At 40.4% G+C, this 17,148-nt stretch overlaps 1 protein-coding gene across 1 annotated transcript in view; it reads right to left on the bottom strand.

Annotated features, from left to right (window-relative positions):
* kcnh8 (potassium voltage-gated channel, subfamily H (eag-related), member 8) overlaps window positions 1-17,148 on the bottom strand; it is a 450,065-nt gene that overhangs the window by 265,057 nt on the left and 167,860 nt on the right. Inside the window, exon 2 of the mRNA XM_072254419.1 lies at window positions 4,086-4,319. Coding sequence (XP_072110520.1) covers window positions 4,086-4,319 — 234 coding nt within the window. The remainder of the gene's footprint in view (window positions 1-4,085; window positions 4,320-17,148) is intronic.

Below are 17,148 nucleotides of genomic sequence, written 5' to 3'. Positions count from 1 at the left end.
GGGATTCACACACAGAACAGAGCTGGGACCCCTCCTTGGGTACAGGACATAGGGCCAGGACTCACACACAGAACAGAGCCGGGACCCCACCTTGGGTACAGGGCATAGGGCCAGGATTCACACACAGAACAGAGCCGGGACCCCTCCTTGGGTACAGGACATAGAGCCGGGATTCACACACAGGACAGAGCTGGGACCCCACCTTGGGTACAGGACATAGGGCCGGGACTCATATTCAACAGGACACTAACATGAGACTGGACAGTACAAAACAATGACAGACAGATCCTATCTAGCTCCGGCGATAGAACTAGACAGAGGTGCAGGCGAGGGCTACAGACGAGGCGAGGCAAGGCTTAAAGCAAGGCGTCAGGAGGGAGGGGCAGAGAAGGGATACAGGTGGGGGGTAGGACAAGAATCACAGACCGCCTGGGCCAGGACTTGACTCGGAATTTGGATGCCACCAGGGCCAGGACTTGACTCAGTACTTGGGTGCCGCCAGGGTCAGGACTTGACTCGGAACTTGGATGCTGCCAGGACCAGGACTTGACTGGGTACTTGGATGCCGCCAGGGCTAAGACTGGACTCGGTACTTGGATGCCGCCAGCGCCAGGACTTGACTCGGTACTTGGATGCCGCCACGTAGTGGCGAGCTCTCGACTCAGCCCGGGAACAGTAGACAGCGGTTCTTGATTCACTCCGGCAGGTTAATTGACCTCAGTGAGGAAACCTTGCAGGCTCGCTTTGACAAGGTAACTTGACAGGGTTGCTCCAGTGAGGAAAGGCAAATTACCGGCACTCGCTTCGGGCGGAGACAAGGCTTGCTCCGGCCAGATGACATTGGCACGCCGTACCTTTGGTGACTTTGCAGACGCTCTCGCGCCAAACGGCTGAAAGCCAGAGACCATAAACTACCGGTTCAACCGAGAGTAAATTGCCTCCAATCACCAAGGCCGAGGGACATGGGAAAACAGGGAATCAATGGTCCGGATTGTAACATAAACAAAGAAAATTCAATCCCGATCTGGACCATGACAGAAAGGTCTGGACCAGATAGACTACACCTCAGTGTTCTGAACGAGGTACCCGAAGAAATTATGGAGGCATTATTGACGATCTTTCAAGAATCTTAAATTCTGGAATGTTTCAGAAGGACTGCAAAATTGCAGATGTCACTTCGCTCTTTAAGAAAGGAGGGGGGGCAGAAAAAAGGAAATTATAGGCTAAATAGCGTTGACTTCTGTGATTGGGAAGATGTTGAAGTCCATTGCTAATGATGAGGTTTTGAGATTCTTGGCGGCGTTTGATAAAGTAAGCCTAAGTCAACATGGTTTCCTTCAGGGAAATCTTGCCTGAAAAATCTGACCGAATTCTTTAAGGAAATAGCAGGCAGGAAAGAGAAAGGATAGTCAGAGGATGTTGTATACCTGGATTTTCAGATGGTCTTTGACAAGTTGCTGCATTGAGGCTGCTTAACAAGATAAGTGCCCCTGGTATTACAGGAAAGATACTCACATGGCTAGAAGATCGGCTGACTGGTAGGAGGCAAAGATTCAGAATAAAGGGGGCCTACACTGGTTGGCTACTGGTGAACAGTCCTGTTCTACAGGAGTTGATTTTGGGACCGCTTCTTTACACATTGTGCATATGTCAATGATTTAGATGATGCAATTGATGGCTTTGGGGCCAAGTTTACAGATGATACAAAGATAGGCAGAGGGGCAGGTAGTATTGAAGAAGCAGTGAGTCCATTGAAGGATTTGGACAGATTAGGAGAATGGGCAAAGAAGTGGCAGATGGAATACAGTGTAGGGAAGTGTACGTTCATGTACTTTGGTGGAAGAAACAAAAGTGTAAACTATTTTCTAAACAGGGAGAAGATTTGAAAATCAGAGGTGCAAGGGAATTTCCTAAACAATAACTTGCAGGTTGAGTTAGTTGGTAAGGAAGGCAATGTTAGCATTTATTTCGAGAGGACAGAATATAAGATCAAGGATGTGAATCTGCAACTTTATAAGGAATTGGTCAGTCTACACTTGGAGTATTGTGAATGGTTTTGGGCCCCTTATCTAAGAAAAGATGTGCTGGCGTTAAAGAGGGTCCAGAGCAGGTTCGTGAGGATGATTCCAGGAATAGCAGGATTAGCAGATGAGGAGTGTTTGATGGTTCAGGGCCTGTATTCACTGGAATTTAGAAGAATGAGGGGGAACCTCATTGAAAATTATAAAATGTTGAAAGGCCTAGATAGAGTGGGTGTGGAAAAGATGTTTTCTATAGTGGATGTCTAGGACCAGAGGGCATACCCTCAGAAAAGAGGGATGTTCATTTAGAACAGAAATGGAAAGGAATTTATTTAGCTAGAATGTGGTGAATCTGTGGAGTTCTTTGCCAAGTCTGGCTGTGGAGGCCAAGTCATTGAGAATATTTGACTATATTTAAAGTGGAGGTTGATAGGTTCTTGATTAGTCAAGGTGTCAGAGGTTACAGGGAGAAGACAAGGGAATGGGGTTGAGAGGAATAATAAATCAGCCATTATGGAATGATGGAGCAGACTTGATGGGTCGAGTTGCCTAATTCTGCTCCTTTGTCTTATGGCCTTAGTGTAATATATCACTGGCATGTCTTTCCCACCATCAGTAATACCTACAGAAAGCTCTGCCTCAGGAAGACAACATCCATCACCAAAGATCCCCACCATTCATGCCATACCCTTTCACCGGTACCGTGTGGCAGGAGAAGTTCCACACCACCAGATTCATGAATAGCTACTTGATAGAGGTTCTTGAATCAACCAGCACAACAGCTTAGCAACACTCTGACCACTTTAATCTCTTGCACGATAATTAACTTTTTGCTTTTCAGGTTTTAATTGTATTCTTGTGATTGTGTTCTTTTTTGAAAAATTGTTGATAATCTACGATTTATGTTTTTTCTTGAACATGCTGCATGTGTGTTATGTTCCCATGATGTTGCTGCAAGTATTTTTTTGCTGCACCTGTGCATACATGGACTTATGCATATAATAATAAAATGGATTTTGAATTTGAGTCAACAATTGAGAGCAAACTCGATCGACTGACTGGCCTCCATCAATGCCATTTACAATCTGTCAGATGGAACAATTTCTATGAACATCAGAAATAGGAGTAAGCCCTAACAATCCATGAGCCTGTTGTGCTAGTGAATAAATTCACGGTGGAATAAAACCATGCTTCACAGCAGACACCTTAAATTACATGGAGATTTATCTACAGGTGAAACCCATATTATGAGGGGAGGGTTGCTGTACTCCTAGAAAATGGTCTATATCATAACTTTCTGTAACGCAAAGTTGTAAAACCAGCATATGTCTCAAGAAATGAGAAATGAAAATAATAATATTTGTGTTTATTTATTTATTATAAATTCCATGAGAATGTATTTATTCTGTTTTTTGGGGTAGTGATTTGTGAATTCTGTAAGGGTGAATTTCTGTAATTAAATAATGTAATACAGAGTTCACCTGCGTAACTGAGCCAAGATCTCAGGAGTCATATCGATGGTACCTTTTTTGTGCATAATTGGTAAATCGACCAAAATCCTGTTCTCCGTGACACAGATAAAACTGTCACAGTTCCCTGGGCTATGTCATTTTAACAAGATACAATTTCTGTGCCCAAGTCTTTGCTCATCAAAATTGCATTCTGTATGTAATCAAACCTTAAATATAAACATAAATACACCTAAATCACAAATTAGTAATGATTGTTGTCAAAGCAGTGGTTGCATAATGTATCTTGTTATTATACAGTGTCACCATTACTGTTTTATTGGTACAATGGTACCTAAAATAAGGCAAGGATAAAAAATTTAGTAGATTTATTGAAAGTATAAATTGGCAACAAACTGATAAATGCACATATGCAGGGTGATGACATGAAACTTCTAAAACTACTTCTTTTTGAGCAGCAAGGCATTTTAATTGGATAAATAATTGCATTACTGGAACTGCATTATAGTCCTTCCAATATCTTTTGATAGCATACCTAACAAAGAATAATTTTCTTTTCGGGCATTCTTTTTTGATCAATTATTTGATTTCTTACCATTTTTCTTGTAAAACATGATGTCTCCTTTGAATTCTGTCTTTTCATCCAAACCTTTGTCGATCTGAAGAATTATCTGCTCATTTGTTTCAGCACCATATAAAAACTTGCAGCTGCAACTTTTCTGCATAACTTCAGTGCGAGCAAATCCAGTGAGTTCACAGAAGCCATCTGAGCAGTAAACTATAGGGAACCCCTTTGCCACTTGAGCATTTGCAAGGATAAAATTACTATCTAAAAAAGAACAGAGATAAGAAAGTAGATTAGAAATGGTAGGTCTTTGACATTGCCGTGTTGGCCTCTGCATAGTTAACTGCTTCAAAGCTGTGAGTTAACATACTACTTCAGGAGCTTAGAAAGATAGTATTGTTTGATGAAAAAAGACTATGGCTAATGAAGGCCACACATTTATAGTGAGGAAGGCAGAGTTAACTTGATCACCCTAATAAAAGGTCATTGACTTGAAATGTTAACTCTGTTACCCGAGCTGCTTAATTATTCTCTTTTGGGTTTCCAGCAATTACAGCATTTTGTTTTATCCATCTGGATTAACTTCTACTATCCAGCTAGTTCCACGCCATAACAATATTAATTGTTGCCTAATTGTTGAAACTAATCCCTCTGCAACAGGATGAGGAATCCAACAGGTAAATCTCAAAGTCTGAACCACTGGCCCAGAGTCTCCTAATATTTCAGAAGCTACTACACCTCATTGCTGAAGAAAATTAGACATAGGATATCCTTCAGGAATCCAGTGAAATCATTGTTTTGTGTCAACAACCAACACAGTCTGAGAATTGTACTAGGGACACCATGCTTGCAGTGCCAATGTAGAACTCCCACAACTCACTAACCCTAACTGTATATCTTTGGAATGTGGGAGGAAACAGGAGCACCTGGAGGTAAACTACATGGTTACAGGAAGAATGTACAAACTCCTTATACACAGCAGTAGGAAATGATTGCTGCTGATGCAAAGCAATTGCACTATCTACTACACCAACATGCAGCACCCATCCACCCCCACCCCATTCTGCCATCCTGCTATGTTAAATTGGGCATTAGACTCTTTAGCTAAATTGTTTTGTATCATTATGATAGATGTTTTGTAAACTGCCCAAAACTTAGTGCCACCTTGAACATTGACATTTCTCAGTATTTATTGCTTATTTATTTACATTATTATTTTTTTCTCTTCCTTTTTGTATTTACACAATTTGTTTTTATTTTGCACATTGTTTTTTTTTGTCTGCCCTGTGGGATTTGGTCTTTCATTGATTACATTGTGTTTCCTGTATTTATTGTGATTGTCTGAATCATCTATTGTTTTATTCTTAAAAGTATAAAATCTCAGTGTACACTGACTCAGACAGATTCTGTTGAGATTGCCTACTTCTCGAGATGAATATTGACCTTTCCAATCTCCCAGATTTAGAATCCATGTGGTTTAAGCACAGTTGCAAGACTCAAGTTTCAAATTATACAAAATGTGACAATATATCTAAATTTTATTTTACTAAAACCAAATCTAATTTGATTGGATAATTAAGTTGCATTTGCCACATGTGTGAAAATGTATTTATGAACAATTACTGTATCATCTTTTCCAGTTAATAACATAGCAACTTTTAAAATAACATTGTTTTACCTTTTGAAAGCTCAGAATAAAGGAGAAGCATACATATTTTCCCATTCTCTGAGGCATAATTTTGAGACATCTGACATCTAAATTCTGCAACCCTTTATTTCCCCTCTAAACTTTCCCTTCTGAATTCCCGCAGCCCTCGGCTGAGATCAAAATAATGCTGATGCCTCTGTGAGAGCCATTTCAAAAAGGGAAAGTCGAGCAAAACTCCTCAGCCAAATGTCTTGGGAGAAGATTGATTTTAAAAAAAATCTTCTTTCTTAAAATGACTGAGATGAGAGCAATCAAATGTTTATTAAACCCTGCTTTGACATATTTGTTTTATTATAAAGTGAGAGGATAACTATATTTCCATTTTAAAGGATGCATTCTTTAATCAGATTAAATATTCTCAGCAAGCCTCGAAGAAATTTTGTCGTAATGAATTTTACTGCTGTAAATAGCAGCCTAATTTCTGAAAAATAAATTAAGATTTTGTCATCACAAATTCCAAGAAAGGGATTATTTTTCAGGTAGTTACCTAAACCTCTGTCCAGAATTTAAAATAAAACTCATTTGTAACTGATGCAGAATTTCTAAGTAGTAATTAGATTGCATTTAATAGTTCAGTGTCAATATCATCAAAACCAACAATAGGTCAATAATTTGCAAACATCCCACACAAAAGCAGGGCAGCAAAGTTAGTAATAGCCAATGATTCCTTCAGTATCCCAGGGGGATACAGCACAGGCAACAAAGTTAGTAATGGCCAAAGAGTCCTCCAGTATCACAGGGGGATACAGAACAGGCAACAAATTTAGTAATGGCCAACGATTCCTTCAGAATATTATTACGGGGATACAGCAGAGAAACAGATACGCCACCTAACTGAGTTGATGCTGACCATCAATCGTCATTTACACGTTTCCTACATTAATCCTAGCTGGTCACAGGCAGAATGAGCAAACTCCACATAGACAGCACCTGTGGTCAGGTTTGAATCTGGGTCTCTGGAACTGAGGGACAGCAGCTTTACTAGCCTAGCTACTCGCATTTGTATCGGAGATTGTCAGCCACTTCTGAGGGTGGTGCAATAACCAGTGTGGGAAGGACATCATGGGAAAATATGAAAATGTCTGTTTTTCAGGAAAAATTTTTAAAAAAGAAACATGGAATCCAAAAATAAATAATTTAATGCAGAGGAATCTGGTTATCTCATCACATGATTCACAAAAAGTTAGTTTGTCAGTGCACCAAGCTGAAAAATGGAGGGATTTATGGGAGGGAAGGGTTAGATTGATCTTGGAGTAGGTTAAATCGTCAGCACAATATTGTGGGCTGAATGGCCTGCACTGTACTGCACTGTTCTATGTTGTAGTACAATATTATTGTATATTTTAATGGAAGTGAATAAAAGAGTCGAAGGGTTATGCTCATGTTGCAAAAAGTATTGGCGAGATTACATTTGAAGTGTCTACTCCATATCTAAAGACCAGGCGTCTCCTTATTTAAGGATGATAATGTGTTGCAAGCAGCTCAGAAATTGTTCGCTAGACTAATACCCAGAATGGAATCTCAATGAAACCTATTGAATATTAAAAAGCCTGAATAGAGTGGAAAGGATATTTTCTACTCTGGGTGAGTCTAGGACCAGAGTGTACAGCTTCATAATACAGGGAGATCCCTTTAGAACAGAGATAAGGAGGAGGTCTTTAGCCAGAAGATGGTGAATCTGTGGAATACATTGCCACAGACAGCTGTGGAGGCCAAATCATCGGGTCTATTTAAAGCGGAGGTTAATAGGTTCTTGTTTAGTAAAGAGGACAAAGGTAATGTGAAGAAGGCAGGAGAAAAGAGTTAAGGGAGATCATAAATCAGCCATATTAAATGGTGAAATAGACACAATGGGCCAAATAGTCTAATTCTGCTCTTATATCTTATGGTCTAATGAGACTAGGCTTGTATCAGGAATTTTGAAAAGTGAAAGGTGACATGATTGTTTGAAGGATATTCACTTTCCAGGAATCAAGAGGTTTAATGCTAAACTCAGCTTTCTAGCACAGCTGCTTGACCTTTCCAAAGGGTCAGAATTGTTAGTAATAAAGTTAAACTTTTAACAAATATTCTTTGCTCAGATTTTTAATGTAAACAAGAATCAGTCCCTTGTTCTGAATGTAAATTGCAAGCAGTAATCAGTTTGAAGTTGGAGGCACAGCTATGCGAAGGAATGTGACCAGGAGACTTGGCTGCATTAGCCAACACAAGACAATGGGGTTATGTCACTTGGCCTATCAAACATGGCTACAAGTTGGATGTTTAGGTGCTCAGGGTGTCAGCCCTCAAAGCATTAATTGTAGACTTTTGGAATTTCTATCATCAGAAGCATTTAAGACCATCTGTGTGAGTTATTTTGTCCCAGCAAAGGTATCTGGAAAATATCACACGCAGGTGATATCATCTGTAGAAACAGTATAAATATCAGAAGCATTGAGAATTGACTAGGAAAGACAGGGAGAATGAAAGAAAGATAGTACTACAGAAAGAAGTTCGAGAATTCATTCCTCATCTTTTGGTTTCTGAGACCGACGATTTGTTCATTTGCAACTTTTTGGTATGTTCTTCTGACTCATAAGAATTGTACTTGTGTTTGGAATACCTTGGTAGTTTGTAAATCTTCTGTAATTCAGAAATGTTTTATAAATTAGAAATCCTCTGTGAGTGCTTAGTGTGCGTTAAGAATTATTAATCTGAATTTAAACGTGTATCATTAAAAATAAAATAACTGTGTTTAAACTACTTTGTTAGCTAGACATTTCTCCCCCTTGGTAGGAATAGGTAACTCATCATTCAAGTAGTGGATATCGGCAACTAAATGTCACTGCAGAGGCTAGACAGAGAAGTAAATTAATCCTTGAAACGTAGGTGGATGCAGTACAGCCTCTCTATAATGAGGGTACTCATAATATCTATATCAGATGGGGCTTAAAATCCTCTTCTGAGTTTAGGGCTTTGAAGACAGGAAACCCAATACCATCACAGTTGAAATACATTAATCTGAAAATGCTTTACTCTGACAAGGATGTATGTGTATGTGGAAAAGATATTTTCTGCTAGGGAGAGTCTAAAATAAAATGTCACAGTTTAAAAACAAGGGGTCATCAGGTCATCAGTTTAATATTGTACTGTTGAGATTAACTTTTTTTTTGTTCTCTCAGAAGGTCTTGAGTATTTTGAATCTTCCTCAAAGACGTGGAAGCAGAATATTTGAGTATTTTTATGATAGCAATTTCCTAAATAAGGGCCAAGTGAAAGGTGACATATAAATGCATTTACAATCAGTCTGGCAACAATCATATATGATTGAGGGGCTAAGTGAACTGCTCTTAAACCATAAGACCATAAGACATAGGAGCAGATTTGGGCCACTTGGCCAATCATGTCTGCTGAGCCATTCCATCATAGCACATTAATTATCCATCAAAACCCCATTCTCCAGCCTGCTTCCCATAACCTTTGACTTCCTGACTAATCAAGAACTGTCAGCCTCAGCTTTGAATAGACTCAGTGACTTTCCCTCCACAGCTGTGTGTGGCAAAAAAATTGCATAGATTTACCACCATCCGGCTAAAGAAATACCATCCTAAATAGATATCCTTCTATTGTGAGACTGTTCCCTCTGGCTCACAACTCATCCGCAACAGGAAATATCCTCTCCATATCCATTCTGTCTAGGCCTTTCAACATTTGATAGGTTTCAATGAAATCCATACACACCCCCACCCCCACATTCTTCTAAACCCTAGTGAGTACAGGCCCAGAACCATCAAACACTGGTTAAAACTTTTATTCCCAGACTCACTCTCGTGATCCTTCTCTGGACTGTCTCCAATCTCCAATGCCAGCACATCTTAGGTAAGGGGCACAGACCTACTCATAATAGCCCAAGTATGGTCTGGCTATTGCCTTATTATGCCTCAGCATCACAGCCTTGCTCTTATATTCTAATCCTCTCAAAATGAATGCTAACATTGCATGTGCCTTCCTTACCACTGACTCAACATGCAAGTTAACCTTTAGGGAATCCTGCGCAAGGACTCCCAAATCCCTTTGCACCTCTGTTTTGAAAATAGCCTACACCTTTATTCCTTCTACCAAAGTGTAAGACTATATACTACACTATATTCCACCTGCCACTTCTATGCCCATTTCCCCAATCTGTCTAAGTCCTTCAACCCATTCCATGAATCCATAAGATCACAAGATATAGGAGCAGAATTAGGCTATTTGACTCATCGAGACTGCTGTGCCATTTCATCATGGCTGATCCAATTTTCCTGTAAGCTCCAGTCTCCTGCTTTCTCCCTATATCCCTTCACACCCTGACTAATCAAGAATCTATCAACCTCAACCTCAAGTATACATAAAGACCCATGGCTCCACAGCTGCCTGTGGGCGAGAATTCCACAGATGCACCACTCTCTCAATAAAGAAATTCTTCCTCATCTCTGATCCAAAGGGACACCCCTCTATTCTGAGGCTTGTCCTCTGGTCTTAGACGCTCTTATCATCGGACGTTCCTCTCCACATCCACTTTGTAAGGGGCTCTCACAATTTGATAGTTTTCAATGAGGTCACCCCTCATTCTTTTGAACTCTAGTAGATAAAGGCCTAGAGCCATCAAACGTTCTTCATATGACAAGCCATTCAATCCTAGAATCATTTTTGTGAACCTATTTTGAGCCCTCTCCAGTTTCAGCACATCCTTTCTAAGATAAACCTACTCATAATACTTCAAGTGAGGCCTCACCAGTGCTTTATAAATTCTCAACATTACAACTTTGTTTTTATATTCTAATCTTCTTGAAATGAATGTTAACACCACATTTGCTTTCCTCATAATAGATTAAATCTCTAGGGAATCCTACAGAATGAGTCCAACTCCCCTTGTGCCTCAGTTTTTTCGTATTTTCTCTCCATTTAGAAAATAGTCGAATCTTTCATTTCTTCTCCAATAGTGTATGGCGATACACTTCTCAACATCGTATTGCACCTACCATTTCTTTGCCCATTCTCCTAATCTTTTTAAGTCCTTATGTAGCCACTCAACTTCCTCAAAACTACTTGCCCCTCCACCTATGTTCATATCATCTGCAAACTTTGCAACAAAGCTATCAATTCCATCATCCAAATCATTGACATATAACATAAAAAGAATTGGTCCTAACAACTCTTGTGGAACACCATTAGTCACCAACTGCTAGCCAGAAAAAAGCTTCATTTACTCCCACTCTTTGCTTCCTGCCAATCAGTCACTGCTTTATCCGTGCTGGAATCTTTCCTGTAATACCATGGGCTCGTAGCTTGTTAAGCAGCCTCATATGTGGCACCTTGTCAAAGGCCTTCTGAAAATCCAAGTACATAACATCAACCAATTTTCCTTTGTCTAGCTTGCCTGTTATTCTTTTAAAGAATTCCAACAGATTTGTCAGGCAAGATTTTCCCTTGAGGAAACCATGCTGACTACGGCCTTTTTATCATGTGCCACCAAGTACCCTGAGACGTCATCCTTAGAAATTAACCAACATCATCCCAACCACTGAGATCAGACTAACTGACCAATAAATTCCTTTCTTCTGCTTCCCTCCCTTCCTGACATTTACAATTTTCTAGTCATCCAGAGCCATTGCAGAAACTTGTGATTCTAGAGAGATCATAACTAATACCTTCACAATCTCTTCAGCCACCTCTTTCAGAACCTGCTGTGTACACCTTCTGGTCCAGGTGACTTATCTTCTTCCAGCCCTTTTAGTTTCCCCAAGAATCTTCTCTCTAGTAATGGTAACTCCACACACTTCATGATCCCTGACACTTGGAACTTCCACCATACAGCTAGTACCTTCCACAGTGAAGACTGATGCAAAATTCTTATTCAGTTTATCCACCATTTCCTTGTCTCCTATTACTACCTCTCCAGCATCATTTTCCAGCAGTCCAATATTCACTTTTGCCTCTCTTTTACACTTTAGTATCTGAAGAAGCTTTTGGTATCCTCGTTAATATTACTGGCTAGCTTACTTTCATTTTCTATCTTTCCCTTCTTAATAACTTCTGTTGGTTTTCAAAGGCCTCACAATTCTCTAACTTCCCACTAATGTTTGCTGTATTATGTGCCCTCTTTTTTGCTTTGATTTCTCTTGTTAACCACTGTTGTGTCATCTTTCCTTTAGAATACTTCTTCCACTTTGAGATGTATGCATCCTGTACCTTCCAAATTGCTTCCAGAAATTCCAGATGTTGCTGCTCTGCTGTCATCCCTGCCAGTGTTTTGGGCCCAAATCTCTAATTTGGGTAACTCCTCTCTCATGTGTCTGAAATTCCCTTTTCCCATTGTAATACTGATGCATCTGACCTCAGCTTCTCATTCTCAAATTTCAGCATGAATTTGATCATATTATGATCACTCAGGTTTCTTTTACCTTACTCTAATCAATTCTGGTTCAATGCACGACACCCAATCCAGAATAGCTGATTCCCTTGTCGGCTTAACCACAAGCTGCTCTAAAAAGCCATCTCATAGGCACATTGGAAATTTCCCATCCAGGTATCCAGCACCAATCTGATTTTCCCAATCTACCTGCATAGTGAAATCCCCCGTGACTATTGTAATATAGCTTTTTGCTGTGCATTTTTGAGGACTTTTTTGAGGATGTGACTAAACACATTGATGAAGGAAGAGCAGTGGATGTAGTGTATATGGATCTCAGCAAAGCATTTGGTAAGGTACCCCATGCAAGGCTTATTGAGAAAGTAAGGAGGCATAGGATCCAAGGGGACATTGCTTTGTGGATCCAGAACTGGCTTGCCCACAGAAGGCAAAGAGTGGTTGTAGATGGGTCATATTCTGCATTGGGGTCGGGGACCAGTGGTGTGCATCAGGGATCTGTTCTGGGACCCCTACTCTTTGTGATTTTTATAAATGACCTGGATGAGGAAGTGGAGGGATGAGTTAGTAAGTTTGCTGATGACACAAAGGTTGGAGGTGTTGTGAATAGTGTGGAGGGCTGTCAGAGGCTACAGCGGGACATTGATAGGATGCAAAACTGGGCTAAGAAGTGGCAGACAGAGTTCAACCCAGATAAGTGTGAAGTGGTTCATCTTGGTAGGTCAAATATGAAGGCAGAATATAGTATTAATGGTAAGACTCTTGGCAGTGTGGAGGATCAAAGGGATCTTGGGGTCCGAGTCCATAGTATGCTCAAAGCAGCTGCGCAGGTTGACTCTGCATTCATCATGGCCTTCATCAATCGTGGAAATGAACTTAGGAGCCAAGAGGTAATGTTGCAGCTATATAGGACCCTGGTCAGACCCCACTTGGAGTACTGTGCTCAGTTCTGGTCGCCTCACTACAGGATGGATGTGGTAGCCATAGAAAGGGTGCAGAGGAGATTTACAAGGATGTTGCCTGGATTAGGGAACATGCCTTATGAGAATAGGTTGAGCAAACTCAACCTTTTCTCCTTGGAGCGACGGAGGATGAGAGGTGACCTGATAGAGATGTATAAGATGATGAGAGGCATTGATCGTGTGGATACTCAGAGACTTTTTCCCAGGGCTGAAATGGTTGCCACAAGAGGACACAAGTTTAAGATGCTGGGGAGTAGGTACAGAGGAGATGTCAGCGTTAAGTTTTTTACTCAGAGAGTGGTGAGTGCATGGAATGGGCTGCCGGCAACAGTGGTGGAGGTGGATACGATAAGCTCTTTTAAGAGACTTTTGGAAAAGTACATGGAGCTTAGAAAAATAGAGGGCTATGGTTAAGCCTAGTAATTTCTAAGGTAGGGACATGTTCGGCACAACTTCGTGGGCTGAAGGGCCAGTATTGTGCTGTAGGTTTTCTATGTTTCTATTTTCTATCTCCCTTTGTAATTTGTGGACCTCATCCTTATTACTGTTTGAGGATCTGTATACAAGTCCCATCAGGATCTTGCAATTCCTTAGCTCTATCCACAATGATTAAACATTGTCGAACCCTATATGACCTCTTTCCAATTATTTGATTTCACTTATTAACCAACAGAGTAATGCTGCTCCCTCTGCCTTCCTGCCTGTCTTTTCAATACAATATGTATCTTTGGACATGAAGCTCCCAGCTATAATCATCTTTCAGCCATGATTCAGTGATACCTACATCATCAAACCTACAAATTTGCAACTGTTGCTATAAGTTTATCTACCTTACTCAGTATACCGCACACATGCAAATATAACACCTTCAATCCTGTATTCACTCTTTTCAATTTTGCCACCTTTTACTTCATAATTCATCCTGTTGCATGTAATTTTGCCCTGTCAACAGCCTCTCCTCACTACACCTTGCCCCTACTTGTAAACCAGCTACCTTATCTTCAGCACTGTTATCTTCCTTTCCTATGATCCTTTGATAATTCCAGTATTGACGTATATGTGGCTCAGGGCACTAGTCACAAGATGCTCAACATTTTAATTCTTAACGTTGTTTAAGGTCTTACTAGCATCTGCCTCCATAACCTCACCACTAACTGCTCTGGAACTGTGGTTTGCATCCCCTTGCAACTCTATTTTAAACCCCACCAAGCAACATTAATAAATTTTCCCACAAGGAAATTAGTTCCCCTCCAGTTCAGATGCAATTCGTCCCATCAGTACAGGATGGTTCCTCAACACTAAATGCCCCTCCACCTATATTGATATCATCTGCAAACCTGCCCACAATACCATCAATTCAGTCATCCAAATCATTGACATGTATCAGGAAAACAAGTGGTTCCAATACCATCTCTTATGGCACACCACTTGTCACCAGCATCCAACCAGTATAGGCCCCCTTTAGTTTGACTCTTTGCCTCCTGCCAATCAGCAAATCTTCTACACAAGCTAGTATCTTCCCCATAATACCATGAGCTTTTATCTTGTTAAGCAGCCTCATGTGCGACGACTCGTCAAAGATCTTCTGAAAACCCAAGTAAACAATATTCATTGGCTAACATTTGTCTATTCTGCCTGTTATTTCCTCAAAGTGTTCCAACAGATTTGTCATATAAGATTTCTCCTTAAGGAAACCATGCTGACTTGGTCTACTTTATCATGTACTTTCAAGTTCCCCAGAACCTCATCCTTAATAATGGACTCCAATATCTTCCCAACCAGTGAGATCAGGCTAACTGGTCTAGAGTTTCCTTTCTTCTGCCTCTCTCCCTTCTTAAAGAATGGAGTGATATTTGCAATTTTCCAGCCCTCGAGAACCATTCCAGAATCTAGTGATTCTTGAAAGATCATCACTAATGCCTCCTCAGTTTCTTCAGCCACTTCTTTCAGAATCTCAGGATGTAGTCCACCTGCTCCAGGTTAATTATCTACCTTCAGACATTTTAGCTTCCTAAGCATATTCTCCTTAGTAATATAATAGCAACTACACTCACTTCTTCTACCTACTGACACTCTCGAATTTCTGGCATAATGCTCGTGCCTTCCACAGTGAAGACTGACACAAAACATTTAATCAAGTTTGACCACCATTTCTTTGTGCTCAATAATTTCTCAATAAGTTTTCCTATATTATAATCCCTCCCTTTTGTTATTAAGCTGTCTTTAACTTCCCTTGTCAACCATGGTTGCCTTATCTTCCCTTTAGAATACTTCTTCATCTTTGATAGATGTATCTATGCTGTGCCTCCAGAAACTCCAGCCACTGCCGTTCTGCTGTCATCCTGCTAGTGATCCCTTACAGTAAAATTTGGCCAGCTCCTCTCTCATGCCTCTATAATTCTCTTTACTCCACTGCAATACTGATACATCTGCCTTTATCTTCTCCCTCTTAAACTGCAATGTGAATTCTACCAGATTACGATCATTTCCTCTTAATGGTTCCTTTCTTTACTTTAAGCTCCCTAATCAAATCTTGTTCATTACCCAGTAAAGAATTGCCTTTCCCCCCATGGGCTCAAGCACAACATACTCCAAAAAAGCTATCTCATTGGCATTCTGCAAATTCCCTCTCTTGTAATCCAGCACCAACCTAATTTTTCCAATCTACCTGCACATTGAAATCCCCCACGACCATCATGAAACTGCCTTTATTACTTACCTTTTCTTCTTCCCATTCAATTTTATATCCCACATCCTGGCTACTGTTCGGAGCTTGTACATAACTCCCATTTGGGCTATTTTACGCTTGCAGCTTCTTAACTCTACCCACATGAATTCTACATCTTCCGATCCTATGGCACTTCTTTCTAAGGACTTGATCTCATTTTTTTTTTACCAACAGAGCCACCCATCCCCTCTGCCTAACCACCCCTCTGCCTACCCACTCACCTGTCCTACTCTTGTCCATTATTTGCACAATTGCTTGTCTAAAAACAATGCTTGGACGGCAAATAATTGTTATCAAAGCTCATGTATCAAGAAAGCAAATTTTGGTGAGAAACCCAGGGGAGACTAACCCTTCAGAATTTAAAATAAAACATTGCCCATGTGATCTTCTGGATTATTTAAATTGTTTAAAGGGCACCAGAGTGAGAATTCCCAGAATATATTTTCCTGTTATTGGTGCCAGGCTTTTTCACCTTTACATGTCCTTGGGTTGAGATGTGGGTGAGCCTCAGAGAAGTATTTAGTCATGATTTCTAGCACTCATGCTGTGCCACTAGCTGTGTTAATCGACTGGTCTTATCCTGCCTATCAAATGTACATGATCATACAAAGCAAAATGTTTAACAAAAGGGGAAAATTGAAGCTCATGATATACATACAAAAGAGACTGCAGGTGCTAGAAATCTGAAGCAACAATAAAGATGCCTGAGGAACTCAGATTAGTAAGCAGCATCGGTAAAGGGAAACGGACGGCTGGTCTTTCAAGTTGTGACACTTCATCTGGACAAGGATGAAGGGCCTTGATCTGAAGCATCAACCATGCATTTCCCTCCATTCTCTGAGCTCCTCCAGCATCTTTTTGTGATGCTCATGATACAGATAGCAGCTACTCTAACCAATAAACAAATTAATTCATACATATTCTACAAAATCTTAAGGCAATGAGCTGCTTGAAATGCACAATCAGTGCTTGAAAGGGATGTGTTTGGAATCAGCCAGTGCTTTCCAAATATTCAGAGACAAGTTCAAAAATCCCTTCCTATCTTATCTGATCACCAAACCAATGGTGCTGCACATGTGAAGAGTCAGGAATAGAAAGTCAAAGACTATGAGTTAATTAGAATTTCCAGAATTGGGAAATAACTGCTGCTTACTAAGCGCTGCTGACAGGAATAAACATAGGAGGGATCCTGATAACATTACTCAGTGTGGCTGACACGACTCATGTAACGAGGTTGGTATTCAGCGTACTTTGAGTTGAACCAGAAATTCAGCAGCTCAATAGCAAATAATTGTTAAAAAAGTGAT

This window comes from Mobula birostris, chromosome 3 (genome assembly GCF_030028105.1).
Source record: "Mobula birostris isolate sMobBir1 chromosome 3, sMobBir1.hap1, whole genome shotgun sequence".
In the NCBI taxonomy this organism is placed as follows: domain Eukaryota; kingdom Metazoa; phylum Chordata; class Chondrichthyes; order Myliobatiformes; family Myliobatidae; genus Mobula; species Mobula birostris.
Note: the sequence above shows the minus strand (reverse complement) of the source record. Positions and strands in the feature narration are given on the sequence as shown.